General features: G+C 38.1%; 1 protein-coding gene across 6 annotated transcripts in view; it reads right to left on the bottom strand.

Annotated features, from left to right (window-relative positions):
- Window positions 1-15,956, bottom strand: part of qtc (GRIP domain-containing protein quick-to-court) — a 175,066-nt gene that overhangs the window by 53,606 nt on the left and 105,504 nt on the right. The window contains exon 1 of one of the 6 annotated variants that reach the window (XM_083115620.1): window positions 13,642-13,760. The exons of 2 other annotated variants lie outside the window; for them this stretch is intronic. In XM_083115620.1, the coding sequence (XP_082971746.1) occupies window positions 13,642-13,691 (50 nt within the window). In that variant the 5' untranslated portion in view covers window positions 13,692-13,760. Of the gene's footprint in view, window positions 1-13,641; window positions 13,761-15,956 lie in introns of those variants that run through there. 3 more of the 6 variants (XM_083115621.1, XM_083115624.1, XM_083115625.1) reach the window with 3 other exon arrangements.

The following is a 15,956-nucleotide window of genomic DNA, read 5'->3' as shown; positions in this document are numbered from 1 at the left end:
CTAAAGCTAACGTAGTACAATGACTCATAGTTGCATAATTATTTTATTGGGAGACTCTTGAGACAAAACTATCCTACCACACTGACAAGGGCGAGGCATAAGGGTCCGGACCCTACCTTCCAAGGGCTTACCAAATACTAAAGTTAAATAATGAAAATATACTTGTTTAATCAAACGTTATTTTTTTATTTATTTCCGCCGAACTTTGAATGACAGTACAAAAGATATTAATCTGAAACTTTAATTTTCGTCAACTGGATCGAACATTCTTTCTTGTTATTTAATTATTTTTTTTTTTGTATGTATTGGGCACTGATTTTCTTCTCAGGACAGTTGCCGACCCCCGTGGCAGAGTGGTTAGCACATCGCGCTACGACGCCAGGGGTCCCGGGTTCGAATCCTGGCCTGGGCATGGATGTTTGTGAGTGTCCATTCATCAGTTGCATTGTATCATCACTCATCCTCATCTTCGTAAATTAGCCAAAAGTGGCACAAGAAGCGAAGTAAGATAAAGCAATTCAATCAATCAATCTTCTCAGGACAGTTGCTTTCATAGAAAAATTTAAATCTTAACTACACGTGCGCTAGGTAGTGAATACATGCTTTTATATCTCTGTCGTCTTTTCATCTATTCATCTAATATTAGCAATACAATATTATTTTATATATTTTAAATATTATTGTAATGGATTACAATTACAACATAATTATTTTAATTTAAACGTTTATATTATTATTTCTGAGACACTTGGTTCGGACCTCCCCCCCCCCCCGAAATAAATTTATCCTGACCCTCACCTCAAAATTCAGAAAAGGGATGTAAACAACCCCTTGGGGAAGGTTAAAATTGCTGGTAGTAAAAATAACCAGTGTAGGACAAACACAACACATTAAAAAAAGGTAAACATAGTTTTAAAAGTACCTCAGAGGCAGTGGAAGGGGCCAAACTGCTAAAAATATTGGCTAAAAACTAAGACGGGTTTTAACCTTCCCAACGATTTGCCATCTATGTTGAAATTAATCGTATGTGTGCGACAACGCATGAAAACTTATTGGACTACAATTTTAAGATTGGAATAAGCTTTGAAGTGATTGAACTCTTTTATCATTGTGTCTTGAATTGTTTCTCAGATATCGAATGTGAAATTACAAGCAAGGTTGATGTTTTTGTAAACAAAAGACCATAAACAAGATCTGCTTTGTTCATAATCATGAAAGCTTTCTCCAAACCCTGTTTCTGAATCTTGTCACTATTGACGACAATAGAAGAAGCTTTAAGATGCGATTTTCGACATTCTCACGGTGGAAAAGGCTTACGTCGAGGGATCAAACGCCTTTGAGTTCTTGAATGGTGAGAACAGTTCGCCAGCATCTCGTAATTGCCGCTCAGGAAAGCTCAGCATGGAAAACCGGCTGGATGACGCCCTCAAAGCATGTTCTTGGGCTCAGTGCCACCGACAGGCAATGTTCTCCCACCGCCATCAATGCATCTTGCATTACACGGTGCTGTCGTCAATCAAAGAGCTGAAGGACGGGAAACTCCTCACTTCTATTCACATCAGAGCCAAAACTAGCACGGCTTTCACTGTTGCAAACTCTAGCGCGAAGAGGCTAAGTTTGTGATAAAGCGACGGGACACTTCAGACGTTCTTCAGCGACTGATCTGAAGAATTTGCACAACAATCTATAAACATATTGATTGCATGCCGGTTTCCACCCGGATATACTTGAATTTAAATAACCTTTTGGCTAATCGGGATGATCATGATGAAATTGATGAAAGAACTTCAAAGAGCACACATGCAAGATCGGGATTCGAACCCGGAGCCCCAGACTTCGTAGTGCGCTGTGCAAACCACTTGCCACAGCAAATTCATCTTAATTCGAATAGTTATAAGTAATGATTTTCAAAGAGAATCGCGTAACAATTTTAACTGATTGGTTGAAGTGAACTGGGATATTCCTCACAATTTTTGTAACAATATGGAGGGAACTTGCTCATATATCCAAAGGATTATTGAACGTTAAAATGGGGAGAAAAGCTGGAATAGCATTTTTTTAATTACACTTTAATTAATTTTTACACTTGTTACGTGCATGTTTTTATTTAACGAATTTTAAGTGAATTTTATGTCGTGATTCAGCAGTTTGTGTTCCTATTGTTGGCAACGCTGACGGCTGTTCCACTCAAGATGTATTGTCTTCATCAGGACACTCGACGGGAGCTCTTACTGGGATATATATTGCTTGATGTGAAACATATTCTGATTTTAGTCACTATTTTCCGCAATATTTACATAATTATGTGGATTATTGTCAATTAATGACAGTAATGTTTTGAGATAAATAAATTGGGGCCATATGGCGGAAGTAGTTCATGAGCAGTGAACGACACATGCAAACGTTAAAATTCTCATGACTAGTAGGTAAACATGAGGAGTTAGTCCCTTGAGCAGTGATAGACTAACACAGAGGGGCATCCACGAATTTTTGTCTGGGGGTGGGGGGGCAAGTACCAGGATAAACGTACCAATAATAATAATCTAATGATAATTTTAATATAAATAATGTTAATAATATTACTAATGTTATTATAGCATTATTATTATTATTATCATTGTTATTATTGATTTGCTTTATTTTACTTCGCTTCTTGTGCCACTTTTGGCTAATTTGTGAAGATAAGGATGAGTGATGGCATGATGAAAATGATGAATCGATACTCGCAAACATCCATGCCCAAGCCGGGATTCGAACCCAGGACCAACATTATTATTACTATTAGTAATGGTACTATATTATTTATTATCCTCGTAAATTATGCAAAAAGGGGGCAGAAGTTTGTGCTAAAGCATTTGTGTTCAAACAAACGATTTGAATTATTTTTTAACATGTTTAATTTCACATAAATAACGGAAAACAAGCAGAAAGTATTTTTGAAAGACAGAAAATGCTTGATAAATGCATTCCAAATATAATTCTTTTTTACATTAACATTACTTTCATGCACGATATATATGTTTCACATACGCATATATGCAACGTGGAGCAACGTGGACACTAAATTGTGTAGGTATTCAAAGTTTCTTTAATAAATATTATAGACAGCATATATTATTTAAATACATTCATCCATCTCAATAAACCAACAGCAAAAATTACATAAATTGTCTCTCAAATGTGCACGCTCCCTTTCTTCAAAACAATTGTTCATACATTTAAAAGAAAATCAATTAAGACAAGTTTTATTTCTCTGTCTGGTGATTTACAATGCATTACAGTGAACAAATATAAATTGCGAGCGAAGCGAGGAAGAAAATTTTTGGATCCAATTTTTTTGCAGGCAGAAATCAATATTAATTTAAAAGGGCGCAAATAATTTCTCGGAACGCTATGGCATTATATCATTTACAACATTTGTACCTCCCCGATGGTGTAGTGGTAACATCGTCGCCTTGTGATCAAGGGGTCCCGGGTTCGATACCCGGTGGAGGCACATAGTGGTTCGGAACCCACTTTAAGGTATAGGCCGTCTGAATTACCCTTTCTGTGCATAAAGTAGAGTTAAAAGAACACAAATCAATCAATCAATTTTACAACCTTTATTCATTTAGATCGTTCGGCGCCCCTAGCTACGGTTCTGAACTTAATAAGACTAAGCAGTATTGCGAGCGAAGCGAGGAAGAAAATTTTACGAAAAGTATTTTTATTTGCATTAAATTTGAAGTTCTGAGCGGTAAGTGCCCCCTGCAGGTACACTTGGCCGTCAATGTTGCCCCCCATAGAACTCATTTCCAACCAAGTTTGGGGGGCAATGCTCCCCCCCCTGTGGTTGCGCCACTGGGTGACACGTACTTTCCCATTGCACTAATATTTATTGTTATTAATTATCTTTTCTCTTGTACAAATGTATATTGTTCTTTAATCTTAATTTCCGTAATTTACCTATCACTGAATATGTCAGGATAGTGACTAACCTGTATATACTTATCTTGTTAAGAGCTGTTGCCGTGGCAATTACGAGTGTGTTTTGTCTTGACTTTGAAGTTCGGGCTCGGTTTTTGGAATAGAGTGATCAAGTTGAATTATAAGAAGTTTAATTTATTTGAGTGACATGGATTATATGTTAGGCATATAAGTATTTAGTTCGCAAAGAAGTAAAACAGACTTCCTTTTTCTTAGTGCAAACTTAACTTTGATTTTTATTTGACGAACTAACAGAGAAATATTACCCCATATCTTGAGAGGCATCACGCGAATGCTTTCGAGTCTTTCATGTGAACTTATTATTTGCTCTTTTAGTTAAATCATGTTATTTTGACTAAAGAACGTGTCATGGGCTAACACCAAAAGTTTTCCAGGGTAATAGAGAGTAAAAGTAAGTGGTTAATTCTCTAACATTTTGCAATTATATCTTTGGAACAGAACAACTGAAGAAAACAAGTTTGTCGAGTTGATACAATATTCTTAGGTTTCGTTTCGGCGTTAACAAGATTAAGCGCATTGGATCCTGTCCAAATGTGCCTTCCATTACCTTGTTGCAAGGTAGCAAGCTCTGGATAATATATATTCCACTCAATACACTGATATTGTTATTAACTCAAAGCTAGTAATGCCATTAGTTCTTCGATAGTTCTCATAATATTTTTGTTAGTTCCGCAAATACATAAAAATTATGAAAGAACTAAATGGGTCGGGCCAACTTCACATTTTTGCCAACCCATTTATATTATGCATAAATTGGATAAATTTGACGAAAGTTTTATCAAAATTGGCTCATACTCTCTACAGTCTACCAATACGGACCATTTTTTGATAAAAAAAAAGTGTGAAAATTGGGAAAGTGCAACTTGCCTCCATTATTTGTTCGGCGAATAAATTAGATAAATTTTGAGAACTAACGAAATTTTCATAACTAACGGGAACTAACGAAAATCAATCGATCTGGATGGTTTTCGGTTCGAAGTTTAATATGGGTGGCAAAAGTATTTATTTTGTTAATAGTTTCTCTATGTATTTGCGGAACTAACGAAACTATTATGAGAAATATCAAGAACTAACGGCCTGACTAGCTTTGAGGTAGGCACAGGGGTATTGTTATCTGGCCTGAGCCATGTTGGTTCCACGTAGTACACCCTGAGCTGCATTTTTCAGTTTAGGGAGGCAGACTGGCGTCTGGAGCCACGACAAGCATAATCCTCCATGGGGCTATTTCTGTGTGCTGCTCATTTACGTTTGTGATTGACCTTTCATCCATTTATTCTTATCACTATTCATCCCAGTATTTCTCATTAGCCAAAAGTGGCAGAAAAGCGACGTAAAATAAAACAAATCAATCAAATTATTACAACACTTCATACTATTTAAATCAGAAATGTACAGCACCTAAAACAGTGTTAGCAGCATAGGCGTAACTTGGAGGGGTCAAGGGGAGCAATCGACCTTCAAAATGTTTCAAGTGTTAAGTGAAAGAGAGGTATTTGCCACCCATAAAATGTCGGAGACAGAAAATACTTCTGTCATGAATGTATGAAAATAAGAAAACTGATCGTGAGTTTCAACCCAGAACTTTCTTGTGCATGTGTGTGAGGAACATCATTTAAGATATTTTTATTTGCAGGTGGGGAACGTGCCACGTTAAACTAAGTCCCCAAGAGCTAATATTTCCAATTAGGAAGCAGAATTCTCTTTTATCTCCTAAGTTTAAATAAAGTTTGAGCAACAAAAGTTTACTGTGTGTTTAAAATTTCTATTCGACTTGTTAATTTTCCAATAAATAATTAATATTTTTAAAAGTATAATTAAAAATTAATTGTATATTAATAAACTTTATATACTTTTATAATTTTAGCAGTTATTTAGCTATTTTAATGGGATGGAAAATTTTCGGTCCTGCCCTCCCAAAGTTAGGTCCCAAGTTGCGCCTATGGTTGGCAGAATTGCAGAACATTGTGTATACTTCTTTTTCTTTACCTAAATACAATTCTGTTTGTTAGGAAAAACTACGTGACAAAGCAAAATGTGTACCAGGTACGCGCACAGCACAAGACTTGAAGACAGTGAGGGATGTTCTCGCTAAAAGTTTACGGCACAAACTCCACCAAACTTTCTAGCATTCAGCACGACGGAATGAATTTGAAGACGGTGACAGGTAATTTTCATTCTTTCCGGAATCAATTCCCTCCGGACCTCTAAAACAAGTAACATGATTGCTTTCTCGTAGCTCCTATTCGCTTTTCGCAAACTGATTACAGTTTCGTTATTAACCTGCCCTGAAACTTTCTTCGTTTGCTTTTGTGAAACTAGATAATGCCTTGACCTTGATACATCTGCGACATTTTGAAGTGCATTGTCTATTCTTATTCTGCCTCCCCCCAACTCTGCGTCCGGTTACATAACATGCCATGCAGCGATGCTTTTCCCGCGTATTCAATTTGTGTTACGTGGGAATTTTGTGGAACTTGATTAAACTTTTGTTATTGCAAATAATTCTGAAGTTTCAGTATAATTGTGAAAGGAAGAAGAAATGTCATCCAGTACGCGATACTTTTTGTTTTTACAAACTCGTTTCCAGTGATATTAAGTTGTGTTTCAAAAGACATGATAATTGTGGCTAAGCTGTGACGACGTCACATGATACTATCAGTTTAAACATCTCTATAAATCATCGTTTTCATGTGCTCTTGCACAGTTAAGTACAGAAATGCGTAAATAAATCTGTCCATCATAATGCAATGGAGGCATTATTTATTATAAATTTACACTACGCAATCTGAATTTGGTAAGAAGAAAATAGTATTATTGTTTACTTGAGTTTCCATCACGTAATTGTACACTCACGGCAATAAAAATGGGACACCTTTATCATAAAATATTATCTTCCCTGCAAGGTGTTGCCTAACTGTACAGCGATTTTCTTTGCACATTTTCAATGGCAACTTCTACCATCACCGTAGAGTTATGCAACACTCATGACGCCTTGCAGGGAAGCGAGTATTCCAGGATAGCTATAGGTGTCCCATTTTTATTGCCGGTGACTGTACATACTAATATTGGGATAGAATGCATTTGCTTACCCAAACACTGCATAATGGGGTTATATCATGAAATTATATATAACATTGACAACAGGATAGCTACTCACCAGAAATTCCTTGAATTCCTGGAATTCAAGGAATGCCCATGCCGGGATTCGAACCAGGGACCCCTGGCGTCGTAGCGCAATCCGTTTACTTTGAAAGTGTCCTTCGCAGAACAAACTGACAGACCAAAGATTATTGCAAGATATCTTGAATTGATTAGGTAAATTTGAGTTTGAAATTCTTCCACAATTAAAAATATTTGTAGATTAATACCGGGTGGTCCAAAAATCCCGCAACGGTCACACATCGTGAGAAATACACATCGAATCGGAAAACGAAAGAAATACGTGGTTAATAAGTGAAAGAAAGCTATTCAATGATATCACACTTGATTCCCCACCCCCGCCCCTGGGGGTGGGGCGGGGGGCAACTGTGAAATTTTAAATGGAAACCCCATTTTGTATTGTAGAATCGGAAAGAGGACTTCATTCAGAGTCCAACGAGCTATCAACCAGCCTCCTAGCTCAATTAGGAACGGAGATATGGCGATTTTAAATCCCCCCCAAAGAAACAAAAAAAAAAAAAAAAAAAAAAATCATAAAACCCAAAAAAAAATTCAAAGGGACGTTCTGCCCCTAATTGAGCTAGAGTGAAAGCGATTGCAGATTCGGAATCTGCACGTCAAGACCTTTCAATAGAGTATATGATTTTTTTTTATTCCATTATTTTTTAAATCGCCATATCTCCGTTCCTAATTGAGCTAGGAGGATGGTTGATAGCTCGTTGAACTCGGAATGAAGTCCTCTCTCTGATTCTACAATACAAAATGGGGGTTTCTATTTAAAATTTCACAGGGGGCGGGGGTGGGGAATCAAGTGTGACATCATTGAATAGCTTTCTTTCACTTATTAAACACGTATTTTTTTCGTTTTCCGAACCCGGTATCTCCCAAAACATTTGAGACTTGTGTTTGTAGATATATTTCGAGTCTGAGTAAGTAAAATGGCAAATGTAAACTCAGTACCTTAGATTATATATATATATATATATATATATATATATATATATATATATATATATATATATATATATATATATATATAGAGAGAGAGAGAGAGAGAGAGAGAGAGAGAGAGAGAGAGAGAGAGAGAGAGAGAGAGAGAAAACATCTACTTGTATCCTTGAATTTTTGAAAAGTTTGCCTTGAAAGCTGGAATTATACTTGAATTTTATCATGGTCCTAGAGAAGCCACCCTGGACAAGAAGTAAACATATTCCTTCCTACGAGAGTTTCATCATTGATATAGTTGTCTTACTAGAATCTTTTCCTCCATGCCTGGTTTATGTGTGATTGTGCTTATCTCTAGACACAAAAACAACCTTATCTGAACCGACTTCTCCCTCTTGATAAGTAAGAAACAGGTGGTAGGAGAGCAAGACTGAATTTTGAAAGAAGGGCTGCTCACCTTTTTGCTGAAAGTAGGTTCATTTCTAAACCTTGAAATTTAAGAACCACGGCGTCACATATAAATATGTCTTTGTAAAATTGGAGTTTGGAGATTTATGACGCAAATACTTCTTGAAAAGGCAAATTCGATTTTTAAATACATTTACAACTCATTAAAGAACATACTAATGTTTAAAACATCATTCAACTATTCAAATGAGTATAATGAAGATGGTATCGAGGAATGTCAGAAATTATGTAAAATCGAGACTGTACGAGACTTTGTTAAACTTCTGCAGGACAGTGGCGTGTCCAGGGGGTTGGTGAGGGGGTCAGAACCTTCTTTTCCCCTCCCCCCAATTAAAAATGAAAGGCAGGAAAAGATTCAAAATGAGTATCGACCTCTAAAAAAGACCATACGTAACCCCTTCATTTCGAAAATCCTGGGCACGCCACACATAATATCGATTTTTTTTTAAAATTAAACCAAAATTCCCATGACCGTGATAATTAGTAATGAATTAACCGAACAGATGAAGGAACGGGTACAGACGAAGCGTGTATGGCTTACAGGAACCTTGGGTTGGGCCCCTGATCCGTATCGCGCTATGCTAACCATTCGACCACGAAAGATGGTTCGTTTCGTACTTGTGATGAAGCATATACTACTATAGTCGGGATTCTTAAGTAAGAACAGAGGCAGGTGTACACGCATTCATGCACTCAGCTACAAAGAAATAATGCCCAAGGATAGATTCGCTTCATTGGTTATGCTGCTTCCGCGTTACGCGCTTGTTTGTTCCGCATTGCGTTTCCATTCGCAATGGCTATGGACATTGCAGTGGTGCTATAAAGAACTACTGCCTCAAATACTGGAAATAAAGGTCGTGTTCCAAAGGTTCAAGACCGTGCTTGAAGCGAGCCGAGTATGGTCTTGGAGTGCGGTCTTCAAGTCGTGGACTGGAAGTGAAAGTCTTTCGAATTGCACTTCGACTGCAGCGCCAAATACGATCAGTAGATCAAACTGAGTACTCGTTGTTTTCCTCGCGTTTTAAGCACTTGTTTTTCACCATAGAAATCACATAGCATTTTCAAATGTTCGTACACACACATTTTCACACATTACAGGATCTTTAACCAACAACTTGTTGGCTCATAACGTAACCAGTGTTGCTGGCTTTCTACCTCCGTGATTTTAAACAAATGAACAACGAGTGCGGAAATCGCGTGACCTAGTCAGCATCCATCTGTACTGCGAGCTGTGCACTTGCGTTCTTCTGTTCTTGGTGCTTTCGAACTGTACTAGGTGACGTCACTTCCGCCAAGACGATACTTCAAATCTGTACTTTGTATTTTTCGGACAGAGCCTCTGTCTCTCAGTCGTCAGACAAGAAAACAGTAAATACATCCACTTCACCACTTGCGTCTGCATGTTGGGGTCATATAGACCGCGAAAGCTGGTTCAAGTTTTTGTTTCTTTCGTTTTTGTAAAGCTTCAATAAAACTATTTGGATTTAGTAGCAATACTTGATACGCAATGACAGTGGCGTCTCGTGGCCTCAAATTTGGCCGGGGCTTATTTTTTAAAGAATTTAAAATATAATGAAAATTCACATGAATTACAAAAAATAGGTATTTTTTCTTCTAGACTACAAAACTGGATTTACTTTTTTGAAAGAATTTAAAATGTAATGACAAATTACATGAATTACAAAGAAACGGGTATTTATCTTCTTCTAAACTACAAAACTGGACTTATTTTTTTAAAGAATTTAAAATATAATGACAATTCACATGATTACAAAAGAAACAAGTATTGTTGTGAAACATACCTTTCTACGAACGTTGACTCCTGTTCTTCTGCTCAGTAAATTTTGTTATTACTTTTTCGATGAAGCCCTCTATGTTTGAAATGTATTCTATCTCTATTGTAAGCAAGTGCCAAGGCATTTGGTCTGTCTTGTCCCATTGCATTTCTTAAGCAGGTTTTAATACGCTTCAATGTGCTGAAACATCGTTCAGATTCAGCTGTTGCCACTGGAGTTATTATAACTATGTTTGTCATTTTTACTGTTTCTGAAAAGGTACCCTCTAAATAATTTTAAATAAAAAATGAACGCAATCTACTGATAGAGTTTATGTTTTTCAACTCTTTACTACAAGAAAGAACACGAAGTTCCCTCTTAGTTTTCCCTCTTCTATGAAGGGGTAATAGATCTGGGAAGATGCCTCTGTTTAAAGATTGTTCTCTTTCATTATGTCCTCGTTGAGCAAGTTCATGTCGACACAGAATTTTAAGCAATCGATAATTCTATTTAATATATGCCTATTTTTCCGGACAAATTCATTGTGTCTTGTAATTGACAGCCTATGTCCTTCATCAATTTGTGTTCGAACATCAACCCTGCCAAACTCACTCAAACATAGCGAATGAAAGCTACCAAAACACTACAGAACAACACGCGAGATCGAACGCGACGCAACGGAAGTAGCCCCGAATCAGCACTCAAATCCATTGCACTCTCCCCTCCTCTCTCTGCTAGCATGTGACCTTCACTGTAGCGTAGGTGGGTGTAGCCCACGCCTTCCTTTGCGACGTGCCCCGGAAAACGATAATTGACATCAATGCCGCTAGGAGCGCTGTCGTATCCATTGCAACAGACGATGAATTTACGTGGGTAAAAATCGCCTTTTAAAAGACTGTGTGATAGTTATGCGTTATGGTGATTGATAATTACGTGAATACGTCCGTTTTTCTTTAGGGGCTAAGTCCCGAAAGCCTCAAGGGACGAGACGCCACTGCGCAATGATGTTTAAGAGATAAAATAATAAGCCAAGTGTCATTTGTGATTAAGGAATCACATTTACTGCCCTACAGTCCCGTACCCAGGATTTTTTTGAGGGAGGAGCCAGATCCGAAAATGTGTTCATATATGAAGGGCTCGGTGACATTTTAGTCATTAAGAAAAAAGGTCATTAGAAGTTATACTGTATATAAATTGCTTTCGTTTTGTGTTTACCAATTTCACAAGGCTTCATTGAGTCCAATGCAAATTGTATGACACGGCAATTTCACTCGAAAATTGAAAGATTGCACGTGTGGTCAGCACGACGAACCCCCATTCCTTGTTATAGGTTCGCTTCCCCCAGGAGACTCGAACCTGCGCGCGTTCGGTAACCGGAGCCCAAAGCATACATGACGCCTTAGATCTCACGGCCACGCTGCGGGACAGCATGTAAATACAGTTAAACTTCGTTAATCCGTATCCCGATAAGCCGGACTTCGCTCAATCCGGACAGCCTCCACCCCCCCCCCCAAAAAAAAGCAGAATGCAAGGTTTTACTTAAATGTGGCTAGAAGTCAACAAGAGAACTTTCCAAAGAAAAGACAGTCAACCACTGATGAAATTCTGTTTCCCGCACACTTTGTACTGTACTGTATAACGTATTTAGGTCTACGCTCTTTAAATACACCATAATAAACATGTTTTGTTGCTATAAACGGAGTTTTAATGCACTTTCTACTGTTCTTTTAGGTTATTTCAGTTAATCCGGACTTTCATTAAACCGGTCAACTTATCCTCCCCCATTAGTCCGGATTAACGAGGTTTTACTGTATACTGTTTCTAAATTACGTTTAAATGCTATCATAATATTTAGTGACGCAAGTTAGAACCAATGTTCTAAAGTAGCGGTTCCGAAACAAAAAGTTGGGCGACGTAAATGTTTCGAGATTTTTCCTCAGCGCCCAAGTCAGAATGTAGATCTATCTAACACTTGCAACGCTCAGTGAGTGTGGTTAGGTTGATTGCCTTAAGTTGAAAAATAAACACATTTCATATTCAGGAACATTTTACATGTACACAGAGAAAAACGTTTGTTTGGATTAACCAAAAAAATGGTAGTGGTGAACAAATAGTTTGTTTAAATAGGCATCAACCAAACAATTGTTCAGCAGTACCAAAAGATTTGGTCAAGTTCTATTTGTTTGTCGTAAACATTTTTTTGGTTACCAAAACCAAATATTATTTTGGTAAATCTAACGAAATGTAGCCCATTTGTTTAGGAAAACAAATAATTTAGTCAAAATTATCCAACGGCAACGATTTGTTAGCTAGGGTGGATAGTTTGTACGAACTAACTGATCTCAAAATACACATTCAGAATAGAAAGTTCACATGAACTAACTAACAGTCTTTGGCGTTTGATTTTTTTCGCCACACTTACCTTCTACTTATATAGTCTGGAATCAATAATGTTGCTCATGGGAGACTCACTTTTATTGACTACAGTACATTTTGCTCTTTAATTTGTAGCTTCAATGTTCACACATCTTTCGAAGAGTGTTAAAGTACAATTTTTCAGTAATCAAACGTATCATTATTTGTTGTACAAAAACATTATTTTTTTTTTACACATTTTAGCAGAACTATCTAGCGGCCGGTGTAGGAAGCTCAGTATAAAGTATGTATATTCTGAGCTTTTTTTTTTCAGAATATTAGGTTACACAAGAACAAAGACTCGCTTCGAGTAATTATCTATCTACACGAGTTTCAATTTTCGACAAAGGATTTTCATACTACACTCGACGAAACTAGACAATCGTTATTTCAAATTCGAAAGCACGCTCACGCACATGTAGTAAATTTAACCAAACGTTTTGTTTCACTTTACTTACATATGTATAATTTTGTTTACGAATACCTTATCGGAAACAAAAAGCATTATCAAACAGCTCAACCAAACTTTTTTGGTAATTCCAAACAAACCAGTTTTTTTCTGTGTAAAAGGTACTAAATAAGCACTTGTTTGGATTAAGTGTCATTTCAGTGAAAATATTGGAACATTTCGCAGCGCCCCTGTATGCCAGTCACGGCGCCCCAGAACAACTGTTCTAAGGTATTAGAACCACAAGGCAATTGTTTACTTTAGTGAAGGTAACGTAACTCTAAGTACAAATTTGTATTACCCCAAAGAAACCTATCCCGAAATGAAACCACACATACGCCACTGACTGGGCCCACTCAAAGCAAAAAGCTTAATTCGCAAAGTGTATGCAGCGTGAACATTTATAATGTATACAGCAATGCGGCAAAACACATCTAAAGTTACCTGCAGTGCACGCAACATGACTTCTCAGCTCCAACACACGGTCTCCCCATGGTGGCAGACACAACATCTCACTCCCAGCGACGAGCTTCCTGTATTCACCCGACAGCCTTTCCCCTCGTTTTTCTACCCGCGACGCAGCATCTTTGGTTGGCTGGCTCCGTCCCTCACTCGCATTTTAATTTAAGTGTCGACCTCCTTCGAACCACGCTCGCCCTAAAACATATTTTCTAAAGGGATTAACGCCCGCAATTAACACGGAACGGATAACGCACTCGCGGTGGCATCACCCAGATATTTATGCAGAGTTTTGTTGGTACAGCGACTGCTGTCTCGCGTAACTCGACGAGGTTGTTGTGCTGTCTGCTGCTTCAGTTACAAAATTTCCACCATCTTGGCGTGATTGTTTTGCTTAATCTCACTTTACGATTGATGACGGGGTCCCGGGTTCGATACCCAATGGAGACAAATTGCACAGTGGTTCGGATCCCACTTTAAACTGTAGGTTCAGTCCCGATTACCCTATCTGTGCATAAAGTGGACTTGAAGCAAAAATTCAATTCAATCGATTGATGACGGACAAAATAGATGAAATGACACCCTAGGTCATTGATACTTCCCATTTGTGTTACTTACATATAGTCGGACAGAGCCTCCCCGATGGCGCAGTGGTAGCGTCGCCGCCTTGTAATCAAGGGGTCCCAGGTTCGATACCCGGTGGAGGCACATAGTGGTTCGGATCCCACTTTAAACTGTAAGTTCAGTTCCGGTTAGCCTTCTGTGTATAAGAGTGGTTTAAACTCAACTCAACAACTCCACTCCCACACGGAAGTTCTTTGAAGACATCAAATATGTGCGTTTCCTTACTGGATGAACATATATCTTTCATGATGTGTGAAAGCCTAACTTCATTACGACAGAGAACGTCCCTGTGAAGGATTCGAGTTAGAGCGCTGGCCTTGTATGGTTAATTCTTTGTAAGCGTGCCCTATATTTCGCCATCTCGTCAACATCCATCCTCACTGTCTCGTTCAACCAAAAATTGAGGAAAATAAAATAAAACAAGAGAACTACAAATTAAAGGGAGCGGAGTTTTGCACACGATGAAATCTTCAACACTAGTCGAAATGCGCGCGACTTTTACAGAGAGATAAATTGTACCTTTATCCTGGCGCTACAACAAGCGAAACTCGAAATGTTAAGCGAGAAACTGCGTTTCAAATCAGCCTCTATGTCCGATAAATATTTCTTGTGAATTAAGAAACTACTTCCGCTTCATATTACGTTTTGAGTTGACTCACCTACCTTCATCTACGACACAAACTGTTGCATTGTGGTTTCGAGCAGCCATGATTGTGGCAAGTTCTTGTATCCATACGGTTTTGAAGCGGGCAGGCGGGAGAAACTAACGTAAACATTCGTGATTTAAAGCAAGCAGACGTGACGAACGCTACGTGGTGGATATTTCCTTGCAAACGGCAAATAAAATTGGCCACAAACATGGCGGCCGTGCGCATCCTTACGTCACATGAAACCCATCTATACTTTGAGCAATCATTTTGAGTAGCGCATTGTACGAAATTACCAATATGTATTTCTGTACGTCTCTTCGACTTGAACGTAAAATATAAAAACTTGTTTTTACTTTAATGATCCCTCAAACACTACAGCGCAACCATTTGCTCGGCTAAAACATTAGCCTGAATGCTCAGAGTGGATTAGGACTTTCCTTAATGCAGATCTATACGGAAGATTTCAACTTGCGAGTTGCACGTCGTACATATGCAGCAATTCCTTTTTGCTTGAAGGCCGAAGAAACATAGCTTCGCTCAAACATGAAGCAATTTCCTCTCCTTCGCTTATAACTGTGGGGAAAACCGCTCAGATATATTTAATTTGATTATGAAAATGAGCCAGAAAGTGACAGCGTGAGACTTCGAGAATGTAGTAGTGCGATGGTGTTAGTTGAACGTGAATCTTGAGCGTGTAAGCCGTTGCATCAACTGTGAGAGAAACAGTTGAGCAACGTAAGCTTCTGTGCAGGAAATAGTGCAAGATTAATTAATTGCTGCAACAACTTTCAAGAGACAGTGTACACAAAACTTATGTGGAAATAGTGGCTAATTGCTGTATTCTTCAAGTCAAAAGTTCATGCTTACCTACCAAGTAACTGATATTAAGTGGATTTGATTTGATTTGATTTAGTTTATTTTACTTCGCGTTTTGTGCCTCTTGGCTAATTTGCGAAGATGGGGATGAGTGATGAAATGATGAAATTGATGAATGGACATTCACAAACAACCAAGCCCGACCGGGAT

Source organism: Lepisma saccharinum, chromosome 30 (genome assembly GCF_977018435.1).
Source record: "Lepisma saccharinum chromosome 30, izLepSacc3.1, whole genome shotgun sequence".
Taxonomy (NCBI): Eukaryota; Metazoa; Arthropoda; class Insecta; order Zygentoma; family Lepismatidae; genus Lepisma; species Lepisma saccharinum.
Note: the sequence above shows the minus strand (reverse complement) of the source record. Positions and strands in the feature narration are given on the sequence as shown.